At 53.1% G+C, this 20666-nt stretch overlaps 1 protein-coding gene across 1 annotated transcript in view; it reads right to left on the minus strand.

Annotated features, from left to right (window-relative positions):
• Positions 1–1841: 1841 nt before the first annotated feature.
• The window catches only part of WNT7A (Wnt family member 7A), a 64326-nt gene continuing 45501 nt past the window's right edge, over positions 1842–20666 (minus strand). Inside the window, exon 4 of the mRNA XM_086697324.1 lies at positions 1842–4297. Coding sequence (XP_086553450.1) covers positions 3818–4297 — 480 coding nt within the window. The 3' untranslated portion in view covers positions 1842–3817. The remainder of the gene's footprint in view (positions 4298–20666) is intronic.

Here is a 20666-nt window from a genome sequence, read left to right on the forward strand (position 1 = left end):
AAGAACATTAGGCTGGAGCCTAATGAGGGAGGGGCTCTGTGCTATAACAGATGAACTTCCAAATCGAAGTGGCTTCCACAAAAAGACCTCTATTTCTTGCCTGTGGGTGTTCCTGACCAGCAGGGGGCTGTCCTCTGAGTGGCCATTCAGGGACCATCCAGGGCCCTACTTTCTGTGGTTCAGTGGAACCATACCCTATGGCCCCTGGGTGGCTGTGTCAAGCTAGTGGAAGGAAAGGAGCATGGAAGGGAAGGAAGTGTTGATGGGCTGGGAATGGAGTACTTTGTCATCCAGAACCTAGCCCCCTCGGCCACTCCCAACTTCAGGGGAGACTGCAATTGCTCCAGCAATGTGACCCGGAAGAAGAAGACCCGGGCATGGCAGGAACGCAGCCGGACTCCTCCAGCGAATGGCCGCCGAGTGTGCCGACAGAGGGATCAGATTTGGGTATATTTTGACTTAGACACATGGGATTTGTTGACGGATGGGAGGTGGAGGAAGACAAGACCCAAGACTGCCTCTAAGACCAGGCAGCCGACAGAGGTGACGAAACAGAAGTTCTGGGGTGGGGGAGAATGGGAAGATCTGGCGTTCCCTTGGACAGCTGCCAGGGTACTCCCTCCAGGCCTATCCCTTTAGGGCCCTTGGGAAGGCCCAGACCCTGCCCGGTGGAGCCTTGCGCTAGGTTTAAACAGAAGTCCAGAAGGCATGTGGGTGTGTGTGCACCTGCATGCGTGCATATGTATGTCTGAACAACAAATAGGAACTTTATCCCTCCCAACACCCCCTCCGAACTACTTTGCTGCTGCTGAGATGCACTGTGTTGGTGAAAGGCCTTCCCCAGGAGACATAAGTGCTGGCCTCAGTCTTCTTTCCACTAGACTTGCTGTGTGGTCTTGTGTAAAGCCCTGCCCCTCTCTGGGCCTCAGTTTCTCCATCTCTGAAACCAGAGGTTTGGAGCAAATCGGAGGCCGCATGCTGGTGGCAGAAAGGCCAAGTTCAGCTTGCTGCCTGCACCACCCTCATGGTGTTTGTCAAAATACCCCAAAAGTGGGAGATTTTACTTAACATTTTGCTTCAGTCTCTTAAGATTTTGGCCTTGTTAATGTTCGTTTTGTTGAAAAGCCACTTCAGGAATAAGCCAAAGAGGGGGAAAATACCTTTGCCCAGCAGAGTCAAATATTTATTGCCATAAGCTGTGTTTGAAGAACCTTATCATTACGGAAAGAAGAGTAATAATACTAATAACTAATAATATGTATCATTCATCTACTGCTCTGAAACTCCAATCATCAGCAGGAGGACCCTCACAGCAGCCCCGTGACGTAGGTATTATTTTCCTACTTTTACAGATGGAGAAACTGAGGCACAGAGCTCACCTGGGCTGGAGGCCTCGGAGAGGGAGCAGGCCCCAGGGTCGGGGACCAACAGTGTGCCAAGGGGCCAGGTGACAGATTGGCAGCCGACCCGGCCACTCTTCTCGTTGGCCTGGCTTCCCTCATGCCACGCGTACTCTTCATCTGGATAGTGAGGGACTTCTGGTATCTGGGGAGGCTGGTCAGAACCTTCCCCCTTCTCAGGCACCATGAGGCCAGGAACAGAGGGATGCAGGCTTGGAAACTCTTCTTGCTCATGGCAGACTCTGGTTTTCTAAGGCAGAGAGAAACTGTGACGTGGGATCTGCAAGAAACTGTTGTACATCTTCTCCTCCCTTACCTAGCCCCCCAGCCCCCCAGCCACGCACCCAGCCAGCCAGCCACCCGTCCGTCCACTCATTCCTTCACATCCCTTCCCACCCTGCCCCCCAAGTAAAGAAGAAATAAATGGTCCAAGGGAAGAAATCAACCAACCATCCAGCCATTTTATTTGTCCATGCTGCGATCCGGGCCCAGTGCTGACATTGGGGGATCCAACAGAGCCCGGACACCGAGGGGCTCCCAGCACGTGAGGCCATCAGGCTGTGGTCTCAGAGGTATCTGAGTTTCACCAGTGTCTGTGGGCACAGAGCCCAGAGGAGCCATCTCAATGGCTCAACACAATTGCCAAAGGTCCCTGCACACCACACCTCACCCACAAGCGGAGACACCGGGGGACCAGCAGCTGCCCAGGCGCACGCCCGCATGCACACTTCACCCTGAATCTCTCAGGCACATGGAGAGAGAGACACATACAGCCGGGCATATGCGGGGGCACACAAGATGTACGCACATCGGGACCCCAGAGGGGCGTGAAGGTGCAAAGTCACACGACGACCCCAAGTCTCCCGAAGGTCTCACACACACACACACACACACACACACACACATGCGTGCACACGGAAATGCAAACGGACACGTTAGGACACCCACAGCCTCTTGGAGGAGAGCTTTCCAGGTCAAGAGGCACTGGATGTAGGTGGAGCCGGAGCACAGAGGCCTCGTCTACACCTCTCTGCCAGTCTGCCCCAGGACCGTGACATCCGTAGGAAGCCCTGCCGTCCTTGGGACCCCTCACCCCAGCTTTTCTGCCCCGTAACTGAGGACATGGCCTCACCTCTCGGGACACACGGCAATGGCAGGGACATCCTGGTGAGGAGCAGCCTCCCTGAGCTGGTTTCTGCTGAGTGGCGATCAAGCCCTGTGATGGTCACCCAATGCCAAGGGCACGGGCCTGCCTGCCACGTGGCTCATTACGAGGTCACTGCTCAGTGACCCTGCTCAAAAGGCCTGAGCTTCACAGGTGAGGCTGGGGATCTGATTCCTTTCCCAGGTAATACCAATGACACTTCAGTCCAGCCATCCAGGGGCCACTTTTGCCCACTTGGCCAACAGAACTCGAGAACCCAGCTATGTGAGGGTCCCCGTGGGGACCAGGCCTCGCTCCTCCTTACCCCAAAGTGAGTAATGGAATTAAGAAGAAGCACAGGCCATGGAATGATACAGGCAGACTCGATATAAATAAAATATTCATATAAAAATAGTCTCTTAACAAAATATTCTCTCTTATCCAGTGGCTCACTTTCCAAAAGATGGAAACTGCTGGGAGTTTTATTATTATCTTTCCTCTCTCTCTGTATTCCAAACTGGATTTTTCTACTGGTGTCAGTTTGAGCTGGGAAGGACTCGCGGGTGGGAAACGTCTCCAAATCTGGACCAGCTTAAATTTCTGGATAAGTAGCAGCAAACAGCAAAAAAATATAAATGTGTGTGTATATATATCTATATATGTATAAAGGACTTCTGCTCTTAAACATCTAGTGCTGCAAGGGGGTACCTGCAAAGTCAACTAGTAGAAATATCTGCATAAAGAATTATGTACAGTTCTACTCGGCTCCTTGCCCTAGTGACAAAATTATCCCGCAAGGAAAGCAAGCGGTCCACTTTGATTGCAGAAAACGGATCCCGACGAGGTGGAAGGATTCTTTTTAATTAAATAAATTAATATTATTTTTTTTATCAGAATAAATTGTTAAATATTGCTATGTTGAGGCCCAAGGATCCAGAGCTCCTGGTGCGAAGAGGCTCTGCTCCTGCCAAGGAGGGCCCCCCCCCCCCCACCGGCGGTGTCTGGGGTCGGGTGCAGCAGCAGTGGGTGAGGAAGAGAACAGGCAAGGGCTCTGGAGAGATCTTTCCGACCGGCGCCCGCCGGAAACCCCGCGAGAGGTGTCCCTACAGCAGAAAAGACAAGCTCAGCATTCCTGCGGTTCCCCGTGCAGATCCGGGAGGAGATCTGCCAGGGTGACTGCAGCTTGGAAGCCGTCCGGTCCTCCCCGCAGTCTGACGTGCGGCTGGAGGCGCCCACCCGGCCGGAGGGCGGCCGGCGCGGCGGCGTGCGGGGCTCACTTGCACGTGTACACCTCGGTGCGCTCGCTGCAGGTGTTGCACTTGACGTAACAGCACCAGTGGAACTTGCAGTTGCACTGCCACACGCGGGCGTACTGGTGGGTGTTGTAGCCGCGGCCGCAGCACATGAGGTCGCAGCCGCTGGCCTGCGGGGCCGTCTTGTTGCAGGCGCGGCCCTGCGTGCCCACGCTTCCTGTCACCGGGTCCTCCTCACAGTAGTTGGGCGACTTCTCGATGTACACCAGGTCGGTGTCCATGGGCTTGCGGTACGACAGCGGCTTCTTGATCTTCAGGAAGGTGGGCCGCTTGTTGCGGCTGGCGCGCACCGGCTCCACGTGAACGGCCTCGTTGTACTTGTCCTTGAGCACGTAGCCCAGCTCCCGGAACTGCGGCAGCGTGGTCCAGCACGTCTTGGTGGTACAGGAGCCCGACACGCCGTGGCACTTACACTCCAGCTTCATGTTCTCCTCCAGGATCTGCAGGGGCGGGCGGGGAAGAGCACAGCGCACACGTCACTGCACGCCGGCCACGGGTGGCCCCCAGCCCCGCCCACCCCCGCCCTTCCGGCCCGGCCTGGGCTTCCTTCCTTGTAGGTGGGGGAAACTCACACCTGGTGTCAAGTCCCTCTCACCTCCGGGCTGTGGGCTGTGCTTCTACCTGGAACTCACCTCTTCTCCTGGCCTCCCAACTCCTATCTGGTCCTTAGACTGGTGCTCAGATCAGGCCAGTCCAGAGCACACGGAGGTTCTCTTTGGCCGGCCCAGGCTTAAAATCATTTTGAACCAACACTTGAAAACTGGGAGCTAGACTTCCAGGTGTTTTTTTTTTTGTTTTTGGTTTTTTTTTTTTTTTTTTTGACAAATAGAAAGGGCATCTGGCGATTCTAGAGTGAGACTCAAATTATTTAATAACTGGTACAGCTGAGTGCTGACGTTTGCGCATGGAAGCTGGCCGAAAACGCCAGCATGGCAGTCCTGCTCTCCACGATCTCTGCCACACTGCCACATGGCAACAGCGCCTGGAGCCGTACCTCCAGCTTCCTCCTTCACGGGCTGTCAACCCCCAATTTGCCACAGTCCCCACCACTCCCTACTGCCTCCCTAACCTCAAGTATGTATTTTCAGAGGTCATCTGCTTTGACCACTTATGACATCTGCCAGGCACAGTGATTGGGAACCCTGGCTCTGATCTAACCTTCCCTGACCTCCAGGCTAAGATGATGCGCCTCTTCTTCTGAGTTGCCAATACCTTTGGGCTCCCATCGCCATGGCACTGAGAAGCAGCACTGTATAGGGAACAAAAAGCACAGATTCTGGAGCCTGGGTTTAAATCCCAGTTCTAACATGAACCTGCTGTGTGCCCTCGGGCAACTTACTTGAGTCCTCTGTGCTGCAGTTTCCCCATATGCAAAACAGGGATGATAACTGTAATTAATTATAATCACGCAACAAATTACCTGACAGCAACAAAAAGGAATGAACTTATACACACAAGAAAAACAGATCTCTAAGATGTGATGCTGAGCGAAAGAAATTGGATGCAAAAAAGAAACATACTGTATGATTCCACTGATACGAAGTTCAAGATCAGGCAAAACTAAAGGCTGGGTTTCACTTGGTCTTTATTTGCATACACGGGCAGTGGGCCACAGATGGCTTGTGAGCTGCATTTTCCTGACACCTGCTTTGGAATATCCCAGCAGGAGGGGCGCCTGGGTGGCGCAGTCGGTTAAGCGTCCGACTTCAGCCAGGTCGCGATCTCGCGGTCCGTGAGTTCGAGCCCCGCGTCGGGCTCTGGGCTGATGGCTCAGAGCCTGGAGCCTGTTTCCGATTCTGTGTCTCCCTCTCTCTCTGCCCCTCGCCCGTTCATGCTCTGTCTCTCTCTGTCCCAAAAATAAATAAACGTTGAAAAAAAAAATTAAAAAAAAAAAAAAAAAAAAGGAATATCCCAGCAGGAAAAGAAGGCAACATTTACCCAACTCCCCATGGTACTAGATATTTAGGTTGTTTTCAGGCTGTGGATTTTTTTTAAAAATCTTTTCTTTCCCTCCCTTCTTTCTTCTTCTTCTTCTTCTTCTTCTTCCTTTTTTTTTTTTTTCTAAATTTAAATTCAAGTTAGTTTATATACAGTGTGGTCTTGGTTTCAGGAGTAGAACCCAGTGATTCATCACTTACATATAACACCCAGTGCTCGTCCCAACAAGTGCCCTCCTTAATGCCCATCACCCATTTAGCCCATCCCCCCAGTTCCCCCCCCCCCACCAACCCTCAGTTTGTTCTCTGTATTTAAGAGTCTCTTATGGTTTGCCTCCCTCTGTTTTTATTTTATTTTTTTCTTCCCTTCCCCTTTGTTCTTTCTTTTTTTTTAACTGTATTATAGAAGGGCGTATCTTTGGAACTAAAGCTTCTCTTCCCTCCTTATCATCTTTTGCCTGATTTTATCCCAATAGACATTTATGAAGCTCCTACTGTGTACCAGGCCCTGGGAGGGGCATGTGCTAGTGAGCACAGTTTCTGGGTCATAGTGTATATGAGCATTTTCATGGTCTTCATCTGGACTGCCAAATTAATTTTGCCTGTTGTATAGTGGGGAAAAAGTGCATTAGTGAGTAAATGACTGAATATTAATCACCTGTATACACACTGGGCCCATGCTTTTATACATGGCATTAGTTAACTCCATGAGGTTAGTATGATTCCATTTTACAGGGGTCAAAACTGAGGCTCACTATGTCCTAGAGCTGGTCTATGAGGCATTCAGAGGAAAGGGTCTTATTGCTGAGGGTTGTGCATCAGCTGCTTGGTGGCTGCTTACTTGCTTTGTGACCTTGGAATTGTCACACCCCCTCTCTGGGCCTCAGTTGCCTTTGCTGAAACATGGAATGAAAGCAATTCTATCTTTTCTGACAAAAGTCAGGGTGCTGGAACAGAATCAGACATTCAAAAAAAATAGTCATTAGTTCTGCCTCTGTGCCTGGGCCTGTGTGGGTGCTGGGGACACAGAGGTGACAAGATAAGGTCCCTGTCTCCAAGGAAGGGCTCCTGTTCAGGGTCCTCCCATTTCCAAGAGCTCTGCATCCAGGAGGAGGTGACCAGTGCTCGAGTCAATGGACTCAACAGGAAGGGAGGGCCACCCTGTTTCAACCACAGTATCGGCAATCGAATGAGCCAGCAACGCCACAAGCATCCAGAATGTTCAGGGACAGAGAATCCAGTTGGCCGAATGCTCTGATTCCAGGACACCTAGTGTGATAGAGCACCTACTGCATACAGGCAGCCTCGTATGACCTGCACACACATACAGCTGGTACTGATGAGCAGCCCCCAAATAACAAAAATAATATCCCTTTTGGTTGTCAGTGAGGAGATAGTTCCCGAGCGTCTGGCCTTCCTTCTGGCCTTGGCCTGAGAAGCGCGGGGAAAGAGCAAAGCTCAGGGGCATGGCAATGTGCTTTGGGGGCCGGGTTAGGCAGCAGCTTCCGGCCCATTGAGATTTCAGTGCAGTCAGACCAGACATGCTGGGGACACTCAGAGCGGATTCTGACAACACTGAGGACGTAGGGCACCTGGAGCCCTCTTCATGGCTCGTGGGTGTGCACACACAGCATGCGTCTAATAAAGCTGAAGACGCTCAGAAATTTCACTTCCAATGTATATACCTGAGAGAATCAAATGTTTGTGTGCACAGGAAACAGGTTCAAGGACGTTCATCGGCACAGCATTCATGGACACACGGAGAGTGCCCAGTGTGGATTCATGATCTCTCTCCACGCTGGGCACTCTCCATACGTCCATCCATGACGGAATGGGTAAGCTGAGGGGTGCAGTCAATGGGACATTACAGGATAGTGACAATGAACAGCCACAGCAAACCACACCAACAGAGGTCAAGGTCAGAAACACAGGGGAGAGGGAAAACAGCAATCATAAGAGACTTCCACAGAACCAAGTTCAAAAGTAGGCAAAACTGGATTGTATTGTTCAAGGGCACGTTATCGAGGGGAAAATTATAATAAAAGGCAAAGAAGTGAGGGTCACAAATATCAAGACAGTGGCTGTACCTGGAGTTGGGCACGAGGGTTTGTGGTTGACAAGGGTCACCTGGGGCACTTCTGGGGTGCTGGCAATGTCTGTTCCTTGATATGGATGCTTTATAATTATTCTTTTAAACCAATGTAGATGTTCTCTGTGCTTTTTTGCACAAATGCTTTATCTCACAATTTATAAAAATGCAACGCGGGGCACCTGGGTGGCTCAGTCAGTTGAGCATCCGACTTGGGCTCAGGTCACGATCTCACGGTTCGTGGGTTCGAGCCCTGCGTCAGGCTCTGTGCTGACAGGTCGGACCCCGGAGCCTGCTTGGGATTGTCTCCCTCTCTCTCTGCCCCTCCTCACTTGCACTCTCTCTCTCTCTCTCAAAAATAAATAAACATTAAAAAAAATGCAATGGGTACAATAGCTACTAAGCACAGGAAAGGATGCTCAACAGCATTAGGCATCAGGCAAATGCAAATCAAAATCACAGTGAGATACCCCTTCCCACCATCTAGGATGGCTGACAGAAGAAATACAGACATAGCAAGTGTTGGCAAGGGGGTGGAGAAATGGAAACCTTCACGTGACGCTGGTGGGAATGAGAAATGGAGCAGCCCTGTGGAAAACTATGCAGTAGTTCCTCAAAATGTTAAACAGGGTTGTCACATGGCCTGGTGCTATGACCTCCCTTGAGTCTTACAGCCCCCCTACCGCCATATTCATGTGTTGAACTCCTAACCCCCAAGGAGTAAGTGGGGACTATGGAGGTTCTTAAGTCATGAAGACTTCATGCCTTGTTAAAGGAGGCTCCAGAGAGACCCCTGGCCCCTTCTACCGTGTGAGGACACAGCGAGAAGGCACTGGCTTTGAGCCAGAAGGAGGGCCCTCACCAGAAGGCAACTGTGCTGGCGCCTTGAGCTTGGACTTGCAGCCTCCAGAACTGTGAGAAATAAGTGTCTGTTTATCAGGTCTGTGGTATTTTGTGATAGCGGCCTGCACAGACCGAGTCCGCCCAGCAATTCTGCTCCTACGGATACACTCAGGAGAAATGAAAACATTTGCCCATACGACAACTTGTAAACTAAAGTGAACAGCAGCATTCTTCATAATTGCCAAAGTGTGGAAACGACCCGACTGTCCATCACCTGATGAATGGATAAACAAAATGTGGTGGATCCACACAATGGAACGTTATTCCGCCACGAAAAGGAATGAAGTGCTGACGCGTGCTACAACATGGATAGACCTTGAAAGCATTGTGCTCAGGGACAGAAGCCAGACACAAAAGACATAAATGTTATGACTGCATTTATGTGCATTGTCCAGAATAGGCAAGTCCGAGAGACAGAAGGTAGATTAGTGTGGTTTGGGAAGAGACTGGGGGAAAGGAGGCACAGGCTTCTTTCTGAGGTAACGAAAATATTCTAAAATTGTGATCATGGTTGAACATATCTGAGAATGTGTTAGAAAGTGTTGGACTGTTTACTTTAAATGAGTGCGCTATATGGTATGTGAATTATACCTCAATAGAGCTGTCTTTTTTTAATAGAAATTTCTTTCTTTCTTTTTTTTAGTTCATTTATTTATTTTGAGAGAGAGTGAGAGAGAGAGAGAGAGAGAGCACACACACGCTGGGGAGGGGCAGAGAGAGAGAGAGAATCTGAAGCAGGCTTCCCGCCGTCAGTGTGGAGCCCGACGCAGGGCTCGAACTCACTAACTGTGAGATCACAACCTGAGCTGAGATCAAGAGTCGGACATTTAACCAACTAAGCCACTGAGGCGCCCCAAGCTGTTTTGTTTTTTTTTAAAGTCCCTGGAAGGTTTTAGTGAAAAAGCAATAGGTTGTATTTGTGAGGTTGTGACACCCAATGTTTTCGCTGTGGCGGATGCTGGGCCCTGAACCCCAGTGGCAAGGGTCAGGCTCCCGGGTCAGGTTGGGTGCAGCTGCCACTCCCGCACATCGCCTCCCTCTTCCTGTGAGGCCACAGCTGGCCTGGGGCCATGGCAGTATTTGTGTGGGCCCCTAATCAGATGATGTCCAGCCCGTTAACCCTGCAAACTCTGCATTTTGCGAGCCTTAGTGATTGCATTATATCTGCGCTAAGCCGGGCATAATCGCAGCCGCCCTTGCCAGAACTGGCCACCCAGACGGGCATCCGGATGGGCACCCAGCCCTCTGCCCGAGGCAGGGGACAACAGCAGAGGAAACAAGTGTGGGACAAAGCCACATTCTTTGCGGCCCCTGCCCCCACCCCCCGAGGCCAGGCTGGCTACGGGCTTCTCGGCTGTCCAGGGAGACTTCCAGGACTCCCTTTACACTTGAAGAGTCTGGACTGTGATGCAGTGACACGGAGTCAGAAGGTTTGCAGGCTCTAAGATGACACAACCCGGTGTACCCTCCCAGTGCCTGGCACGCAGCAGGTGCTCAGGAAATGCCCAAAGGTAAACTCACCATCAGGGTGCGCTCAGACTGTTCCACGACCAGCAAGGGGCACCCTGAACGTTCAGGGTCCGGGAGGCCTTGCCTGGCCAGGCATCAACCCTGCGTCGCTGGGCCGAGGGGAAGTGGGGAGGACCCCGGGGGCAACCGTGATTCGGGGAGGGGCAATCACAGGGCTTGGAGCACCCGGTATGGACACGTGTCAACATTTTATGTCCCTGGTGGCACTGCTGGGTCCCAGCTTACGGAGCAGCCACATAAGACTGGTTGGGGCCTGCCATTTCACCAGCCTGTGATGCAGACATGCCTCAGTGCAAAAGGAAAGTGAAGGAGAAAATAAAGCTGTGAGGCCTGGAGTCTGGTGCCTCACAGTGTCTCGGGAGAACATGGACTTCTCCCGCCTCCCACCAGTGCCCTGGGGTCTGAACACCGCAAGGGGCCTCAGGTTAGTGGGGTGGGAGGACTTTGGGGGCAACAAGAAGTTCCTGCTACAGGGTTCAAGTTTTACCTGACGAAGGGGCGGAGTTCCCTTCTCTTCCCCACCTGTCGCTGCTGCTCGGCTAGGAGATGGGACTTTATCGTGAGTGGACAGGGAAGCCAGTGGAGGCCAGGACCACGAGTCAGGATTTATAAAGCTCGCGTAGCCGTTGTAACAAACGTACCACACTCGCGCAGAGAGACTGTGCGTGCCAGGGCCGGGCGTGTGTGGGAGATGCCTGTACCTGCTGCTCAGTTTTGCTGTGAACCTAAAACTGGTCTGAGAAACAAAGTCTATTTTTAAGAAGAAGATCTCAGGGGCGCCTGGGTGGCTCAGTCGGCTGAGCATCCGACTTCAGCTCAGGTCATGATATCGTGGCCTGTGGGTTCGAGCCCCTCGTCGGGCTCTGTGCTGACAGCTCGGAGCCTGGAGCCTGCTTTGGATTCTGTGTCTCCCTCCCTCTCTGCCCCTCCCTTGCTTGCACTCTGTCTCTCTCTCTCCCTCAAAAATAAATAAAAATAAAAAAATTTTAAAAAGAAGATCTCAGAAGAGAAGCTGTATGCGGGGATGGTCTCTGGCGTGGAGATTGGGCCGTCTCTGATGCTAACTGGCTGGGTACCCTCGCTGGCCCTCAGTTTCCCCATTTTGAACTCAAGGGTCTGAACTAGATGATCTCCAAGGCCGCTTCTGCCACAGTCTCTCTGTCTTCTGACTCTGTCTTGGCTCTGTATCCATACTGCTTTTAACCTATACAGAGTGTTTTCAGACCCTGATGACATCTGATTTTCCTGACACTCCCTGACAGATGGACATTAAACTCCCATTTTACAGGTAAAGAAAGGGAGGCTCAGAGAAAGGGAGGGACTTCAGCAGGTTCACAGAGTGTGTGTCCATATGTGTCTCCAGACCGCTCCCCACACTTCCATCTCTTGACCTTGCCCCAGGGGACGAAATGGCCCCTGACCGTTGCTATTGGTGATTGGTTGGTTGGGCCGGCTGCATATCGGTCATAGGACAGTTTGAATGCAGCTGTGACTTCTACCTGGGCCTGACCAGTGGAAGGCACTAGAGGGAGACTGGAGGGAAGGAGGAAAGTCCTGACAGGTCCCGCTCCTACTTGCTCCCTACAGGGCCTCACATTTTCCATCTCCCTAGAAAGAAACACCATACCCATTAGAAGTCATTCCCTATGTCTCCTTTCCCCTCAGTCCTAGGCAACTACGAAACAGCATCCTGTCTTTATGATTGGCCCCTTCTAGACATTTCATAGAAATGGCATTATACAACAGGTGGCCTTTTGTGTGTCTAGTTTCCTTCATTCAGCATGTTTTCAAGGTCTTTTTCATGGCTGAATAATACTCCGTTGTCCGGATATGCCACACTCTGTCCCATTCATCAGTGGTTGTGTCCCCTTTATGATATATTTTTAGGTTTATTTATTTATTTTGTGTGTGTGTGTGAGAGAGAGAGAGAGAGAGAGAGAGAGAGAGAGAGAGTGCATGCACAAGCAGGGGAGGGGTAGAGAAAGAGGGAGAGAGAGAATCCCAAGCAGGCTCCGTGCTGTCAGCACAGAGCCCAATGCAAGGCCCGAACTCATAAACCATGAGATCATGACCTGAGCCAAACTCAGGAGTTGGACACTTAACCAACTGAGCCACCCAGGTGCCCCAGCCCCCTTTCAAAACTGCCCTCAATGTCCTAGTCTGAGTGCACCCAGTATACCGGCCATGACCCAGAGGCCACACAGGCTGCACGTCGTTCCTCTGCGGCGAGCTGACAATGGGCCCCTACCTCTTGACTCCCAGGTCCGTCCTTGCTCTCCCTCCTCATCCACCTCTTGGCTCTGACCCCTGTTCCTTGTCTGGCTAATCTTTACTGCCACCCCAGAGGCTCAACCCAACGTTTCCACCACTGGATATGTACCCTCTGGGGAGGCTCACGCATGTGCCAAATGACTGGGTGCATTATCTGAAATATCAAGAGGCCGAGAGAATCTAGAGATCCACCAAGGGGGACTGGTTGTAGAAATGATAACACTTCTAGTAACTGGAATGTCCTGTAGCAGTTAAAGAGAATGAGGCAGGTCTGTACTTCCTAATGAAGGCTGATGCATAAGATACATGGTTAAGAGAACACAGCGAGACGTGGAAAAGTATGCAGAGCATGAGCTCACTTGTGGGAGAAAGAAAAGATCTGTGCATGTGTGTTAGTAAGAGCACAGAATATCTCTGGAAGGATACATGGGAAATTAGTAAGAGTGGCTACTTCCGGGGAGGTCACCCAGTGCCGGCGGACTGGAGGGACACGAGCTTTACCTCTCATGGTATTGTAGTTTTCGAATATTCTATTACGTCAGAAAAAAAGTCACCTCATCCACAAAGCCCTCCTTGATTGCCAAGGCAGTCAGTGACTCCCTCATGGTTTCTATGGCTGTCCTGGGCTGTGGAGTATCTGTCACCTTGGCCCTGTGACAACTGTCTCCCTGTCAGCATCTCCCATCAAGCCAGCAGATCTTTTTGGTGGACGTGGGGATATACTATTCAGATGCCCCTTCAAGGGAAGTCTTGCTTCAAAGCTACAGCTAGTGATGTGCTAGTAGACTGGCCCTCAAAAAAAACCAAAAACCAAAAACCCCAAAGAAACAAACAAAAAACAAACAAAAAAAACCCCATACAGCCTGTTTTGTAGTGTTTCCTAATTTCTTTGCGATAAATGTTCCTACCGCAGCTGATTTTAGGCTGCAAACGATTTGACAATTGGCTCACAAATCCCCGAATCTTTAACACTGGGTCTTGTGAGCCCACGGGAGCCGGCTCCAGCGCATCACGGGACGGGGGGTGGGATCCACATACGGCCACCAGCTGTCAGATCCTTCAGGGCCTGTCCCAGCCTCAGAACCACAGTTTTCCCCGGGTAGGCTGCAGCCAGGGGCTGAGAGAGGCCAGAGTAAGAGGTCTGGCCACTTCGATGGGCGATACCTCCCCCGGAGTTCCCGCCACAGCTTTGTCCAGCCAGCGACGCAGCTCCACTCCAGCCCAGTCCTGCTCCTCCCCTTTCCCTTTGCTGATCCCTAATGAACAGCTTGGACCCAGAACTCCAGCTCAGCCTCTGCTTCTGGAGAACCCCACCTGTGCCATTCCTTGGAGGCTGGGGCCAGGACATTCACCTTCCCCACCCCAGCCTCTGGCAGAGAAAGCCTGGTGTGGAGAAGGTACTGGCCAGTAGGAAGCAGAAAGAAGGACCTAGCGTGTGTCTATTCGTATTCACTCACTCCATCATTGTGCACTGAGCACCTACTGTGTGCTACGGGGCCTCACCCCTGCGGCACAGGCCCTGGGAGGACCGTGATACAAGGTGATGCTCTTCCTGCCTTCTTCAGGCCTGCAGATCCGAGCCTGGAGCAGTTATAATAATCCACCTGCATCTGATTATAAATTTGTGAGTTCCATGAAGGAGTGGAACAGAACGCAAAGAAAACTTCTGACCCAAGAAGCTGCTCTTATGTGCACGTCCAGGAAGCTTCCCTCAAGAAGGCAAAGGCAGAGCTGGCAGCCAGATAACAGGAAGGATAAAATAGGATCAGCCAAACTTGCAGGATGGGGAAAGGGTATTTCAGACCTGGAAACAGTACATGCCAAGACCCGGGGGTGGGAGGGATGTGGCCTGCCCAGGAGGTGAATGGGAAGGGGCAGCGGGGCTGGCCACTCGGGGCAGGGAGGAACCCGGTTAGCTGCACGCCAAGGGGTGCCACCGAGGGCCTTTCACACAGGGGAGTGGTGAGGTCCGAATGACACCTTTAAAGATCATTCCGGATGGGGCAGAAATGAGGTTAGGGAAGGCCAGAGTGGCAGGATGGAAGGAAACTGTCCCCATCCAGAGATGCCAGTGGCTCTGACAAAATGGTGGCGGCAGAGGGAAGAGGGGGAGCCACATCGGCAATACTTGGTGCGCGGTGATCCGTGGGGAGTTTGTGAGGGGCCAGGGGCAACTCACTGGCCTCTAATGGGGACGGAGATCATGCACTAAAACAAGGAACCCGAAGGAGGACCCGGCTAGAGAAAGAACATGCACTGAGTGCATAATGAGGAAATCCCAGGCCCAGGGAGTAGCCCAGAAGAGGGGCATCTGGGGAGCCTTCAGTGCCACTGAAATCTGGCCCCCGTCAGCATGGGTGCCCACAGGACATCATGCGACTAGAGTCCCAGTCAGGGTTCAGTCACTTCCACAAACTAGAACATGTGGTTGACACCAGCCAGAAGTGGGGTAAGCGCCTGTAATTTGGGGTATTAAAAAAAAGATTACAAGAGTACAAGACATGAAACTCTGAGAAAGACTGGAAGCTTTGGACAACCACAAGTTCAACATGAGCTAATAAGCTACTAAAAAGCCAATGGCCTGAGGTCACATTAATGGAGGTCGGGTGCCCACAGTAAGGGAGGAGATTGCTGTGTGATTTTCAGAACTAACTATGCCCTGGCAGATGGACAGAGACAGACAGAGATAGAGCATGTGTAGGGGAAGGGGCTGGAGACCCCAAACCGAAGGAGCTGGAGCTGCTTAGCCTAGAGAAGGCAGTTTATGATGTCCCTGGTCACTGTCTCACCGGCTGTGCAGGCCTGTCCTGGGGCAGGGTGAGTGGGAGGGACTGTGTGTCCATCCAGAGGGTAGGACTGCAAAGCCAGGTGGAGGGGAGCCACAGGACAGCAGATGCCTGCTCGGTGAGAGGCCAGCCCTCCCCACCAAGCTGACCAGAACTGGATGGGGGCTGCTGGGGAGGTAATGAGCTCCCTGTCCTGGAGAAAGTGGCAGCAGCAGCTGGGGTCTGCAGTGGGGATTCCTGCACAGGGTAGGGTGGGGCTGCTCTCAAACTGCTTCTCTGGCCCCAAACCTGTCTGGAGAGGAGGAAGGATTTTCTGCACCGCTGGAGGGAGAAAAATCAATCTCTTTCCGACAGGTCCCCCAGGAAGTGCCAACATTGTACCAGGTGCTGCCCGGAGCCCAGAATTACCCAGGGCAGGATTCTTAGGCCTGGGAGGGGCCTTGGGAGAAACTTGGCTCCAGAAAATTCCTTGATTCATAGCACCGAATAGATACTATCAAAGTTGGCCTCCTGTTGCAGACTCTTAGGGCTGCCCAGAGGATCTGGGGGTGAACTTCCTGGAGGAGGAAGGGGTTCTGAGGGGAGGGAGGTCAGACAGTGACCTCTGGTTCCCACACGGTCCATGCCACATGGCGCTCCTGCGACTGGAAGCTTCTGAGCGTCCTGACTCTCCAAAGCGTCCTGAGGGGCATCTAATTTTTAAAACCCAAAAGCCATTTCCCAGCGTTGAATTCCACCACTCCCTTTCACAAACCCTCCAACACTGAGGCCACCAGGAGGAACGGGAAGCCCTACACAGTCCGGGAGGAAATCCTACCTCGTGGAGCTCCGTCGCTCCTGCCATGCCCTCCCCTGGGTGTGCAGTTCCCTCATCCCCCCATGGCCTGACCCAACCAACCCTTCAAGGGCCTCCAAAAATGGCCCTCTTTCTCAGAGTCCTGCCCTGCCCACTGTATGCTGGCAGGACTCCGCCAGCAAGGCCTTCTCCCCGTCCCAATGCCCTTCTCCTTGTGCCGTGTTTCACAGCAAGCCTGGCATGGCCTTCAGAGCTCTGCAAATCCTGGCTCCTCAGTGAGGCTTGCCCAGACTAGAGTAATCCTGTCAGTGATGGCTCCCAGCTCCCACCAGTCATGGCTCCCAGCTCCCACCGCTCATCCCTCCCAGTTCCCACCAATCATGGCTCCCAGATCCTACTGCTCATCACTCCCAGATTCCACTAGTCATTACTCCTTGTTCCCATATCCCCCTGATCATTGCTCATGGTTCCCACCGCTCATCACTCCCCGTTCCCACTAGTCATTCCTAAGGACAGGCTCATAACCCAAGCCATCAGAACAAGTCCTGGGGATTCCGTGTGAGGAAAAGACAAGAACTGTTAGTTATTTCCCACCATATGTGAAGAAGAAATTCAGGGGCCAGGGCTATGGATAGGCATCTTGCAGTCAGTCATGTGAGTCTGAGAATGGAGAAAGCAGAACTGAGAAAAAAGAGAGGGTGATGGGTGTGTGCAACTGATTCCTAGAATATCTCTGCATCTGCATCCTGGATCAAGCTGGACCTGAATTCATTCCCCCAGGACCATTCGGTTCCATGAACTGATGAATTTCCTTCGTTTCAAAGCTGACTTGAGTTGGGTTTCTGTCCCTCACATCCTAAAATATCCTAAGTGATACACAGCTCCCTTTATCTGTAGGAGAGGTGCCCTTTGTAAAGCTAATAGCCAGTCCATGAGTTTCAAGTCACAGCATGGAGCAGATCTGGAAGGGGGTGGGGGAAGGACTGTGGGTTTTTTTTAAGGGCCTTGAAGAGGCCAGGGCCTCGAGGGCTAGAGACTGAGGTCTGCTGCTTCCGCCCCTTTAATCCCCTCCACTGTTGGCCAGCCTGGTTCCTCTGCAGGAGGGGTCAGTTCTGGGCCATTTGCACCCCAGGTAAGGAGCAGTGACTCAAGCAATCAGAATTGGTCCTTACATGACAGCATGTTGTGATGAAAGGCAGCCTAAAGCTACCTAGGTAGCCCAAGAACCCTGGTTCAAATGCGACCTCTAGTTGCCACATGTCAGCGATGACAGAAATGACCAAAGGGAGCAGGGCACACTCCCTGTCTCGCTCTCCATTTCCTCATCACAACCAGCCTGCCTCTGACCACAGAGGTGGAAAACCCAAGACACCACTTGATAAAAAGAGAGACCTGAGAGAGTAACTTTTCGTTTCCTATATTCGGATGCTGTGGTGTGACAGTGAGATTCCTGGAGCTTAGGCAGCCATCTTGTGACCAAAAGTCAAGAGAACCAGAGGCTGACAAGATGACAATGGCAGACCAGAAGGATGGAAATAACCTGGGCCCTGGAAGAGAGCCTCTGAAAAAACAAACAAACAAACAAACAAACAAACAAACAACAAAAACAAACAACAGCAAAAGACCACCTATATCCAGACTTCATTTCGTAAGAAACAGCCACCTCCTATCACTGAAACCACTTCCAGTAGGACGTTTTGTTACTTGTAACCAAATGCATCCTCAGTGATTCACTTCTTGTAAAGTAGGAGCAAGCTGTTCCTCAGAAGGAACAGTGTGGATTGAATGGGAGAAGGGCGATGGGGACTTGGTGCAGAGCACCTCACCTAGCAGCCCTGGCCTGTAGGAGTTTTCCAGTTTCCTTTACGAATGCTGAGATGCATGGGCACAGCCCTCCAAGGGCAGGGGCAGAGGAGCAGCGTTGTGGGCTGTAGGAGCAATCGGCTGGAGGTACTCTACACTGCTGTGTGGCTGCAGGCCAGTCCTTCTCCTTCTCTGGGCCTCAGTTTCCCCCACCTGTACAATGAAGGAGCTAGAGAGGGATCTCCAAGAGAGAAGACAGGGACGCAGAGGGGCAAGGAGGGCAGGGACGTGAGAAGAGCAGCTGGCCACGTCCTCCCAGGCGTTCCCGGGGTGTGTGTTAATTTCAGCGTGGCACAGCAGCCACGCAGACACGGAGGTCATTGCGCGTGTCGAGCGTACCCTGCTGAGGAGGTTCTGGGTCTTCATCCTCCCTCCCGCCTCCTCCCACACCCAGGCCGACTCACCCCAAAACCCATCCTGTTGTGAACACCCCGAGCACAGCTCCTGAGGCTTGTCGGTGCAGCTGCCACATGGCACAGGAGCCCAGGGCATCTCCATGAAGCCCCCGAGAAGGCCACGTCTTCTCCCGCGTGGCGCCCGTTCCCGGTGCCTGCAGTGTCCCCTCCCATCAGTGTCATCGCCGGTGTTTGCTCCCACCCTGAGATCCTGACCACCCTCTCCCTAGTAGGACACCTGGTCCCAGAACCTTCTCTGGACAAATGCCGAGTGAGCTGGGCCACCAGGAAAAGCTGGCCACTGGCCAAGGAGAGGCCCAGAAAGCAGGTGGTGGGTCTGCTGGGCATGGAGGCCTTGTCTCCCTAGGGCTGGTGCGTGGTTTCCACCGAAGGGAGGTGACCTGGGCTAGGACATGGTCACCGAGTCCTGCTGGCTTCTCCCAGGCCTCCATGCCCTCGCTGCCCGCAGCCGCATGTGACCCAAACCACCTGCACCAACCGAGCTGAACCCTTGTCCCTCATCCTCTGTGTGTGATCACGGTGTCCCTGACTGTGCATGTGCCACTTTCTGTGCTCAGTGCCTCACAGACACATCCCAAGGAGCCTGACAAGATCGGGGCCCTGCTGGAGTCAGGCCTGTTCCCTTGCTCACCTCCCATGAGAGCCTGGTTGTGCCGGGCAGTCTGTTTGCCCCCTTCTCCAGCCCGGAGGCTCACCTGTGTACCCCACACCCACAGACCCCCTGTCCCCCAGCCTCATGACAGATCTGACCAGTGGGAGACCCCACAGAGGACGGAAGCGCAGGAAGAAAGAGAGGCTGGGACACTTCTTCCCCCGATTCCCTCTCTGTGGGGCCATTTGGTGGCTGTCACCGCATTCCCCTACCTATAATCGTGGCTCCTGCCAGCTGGTCCCTCTCCTCCAGCTATACTTTCTCCAGTGACATGGTTCTCTTCACTGCCCCTTCAGGACTCTAGGCAGTAAGAGCTCCTGGGGTTACCAACACCGGGTCGGCAACAGGCCTCACAGGATTCACCCGATGCTGCCCACACCCCTGTAAGTAATCCCTTCGGCAGACTCTCTTCTGGGACCCCAACTGTGTCATCTACAAGACCCTGGCTGGGCCACCTGGTGAGTCCCACCACCTCTGTGCACCTTGGTTTTGCCCCCTAAGTCAAGGGAACACACCGGCCAGCGGGAGGGCCAACACCGAATGACCAAAGGCACGGTGCCGGGCCCGGAGGAGGCTGTCAGGAAACACAGCTGCTGCTCCTAGGACTTATTTATTTCCGGTGTTGTGTGAAATCTTTATGTTGGGCTCGGATAAGAGCGGGGACACTTTCTCAGAAAAGGGCTCCGTGCTGGCCTCGCACCTAAGCTTCACCTGCTCCTCCCACCAGAGCAGGAGCAACTCTTTGAATCTGCACAGCAACCATCTCAGGCAGGATTATCCTCATCCCCGTTCTGCGGCCGAAGAAGGAGAGTACGGCTGAACAGAAGGAAGGCCGAGGGCCAGGAAGGCCTTGTTCCCTCAGGCTGTGGTCCCCAGGGCTAGTCTGCGTGGCGGACCCTGTGGTGCCCATGCAGGTCCCCCTCCAGGACTCACGCTCACCGCCCGGCTGCCCGGGCCATGGCCACTGATGCTCGAAGGCCAGTTCGTCCTGGGAGCCGCTCTCCCATCATGGGAGCCACCTCACACAAGGTCATGACCCTCCTCGGGGCAACCCCAGCCGGTGATCAGTAGGTACTGGCTGCAAAGGCCCGGTCTCCCTGCCTCCGCTGGGGACAACTGTAAAGGGCCATTCCAGCCCAGAGCGTCTCATGGGACCAGCCGAAGGCTCCGCTGTGGCCGCATCGCGCCTCCTTCCGGGCGTATCTCCCCGGAGCCCTTCCTGGAAATGCCCTGTGTGTGAATTTCCACGTCGAGGCCCTTTCCAGGGGCCCCGACTGAAGACTGTGTGGAACTCAGTGGGCCGCTGGCCATGGACCGTGCCCCCAGGAGACCACAGGTGGGAGCACTACCCTGGGAGGAGAGGCTGCAGGCTGACAGCCCAGAGTCCACACCACTTGCCCCTGCTTCTGCTGCTCCTCCTTATCTTTCCCTGATCCTCCTCCTCCTCCTGCTCCTCCTCTTCCTGTTCTTCCTCCTCCTCCTGCTCCTCTTCCTGTTCTTCCTCCTCCTCTTGCTCCTCCTCCTCCTGCTCCTCCTCCTTGTCTTCCTGCTCCTCCTCCTCCTGTT

This window comes from Puma concolor, chromosome A2 (genome assembly GCF_028749965.1).
Source record: "Puma concolor isolate L17-30 chromosome A2, mPumCon1.1.hap2, whole genome shotgun sequence".
NCBI lineage: Eukaryota > Metazoa > Chordata > Mammalia > Carnivora > Felidae > Puma > Puma concolor.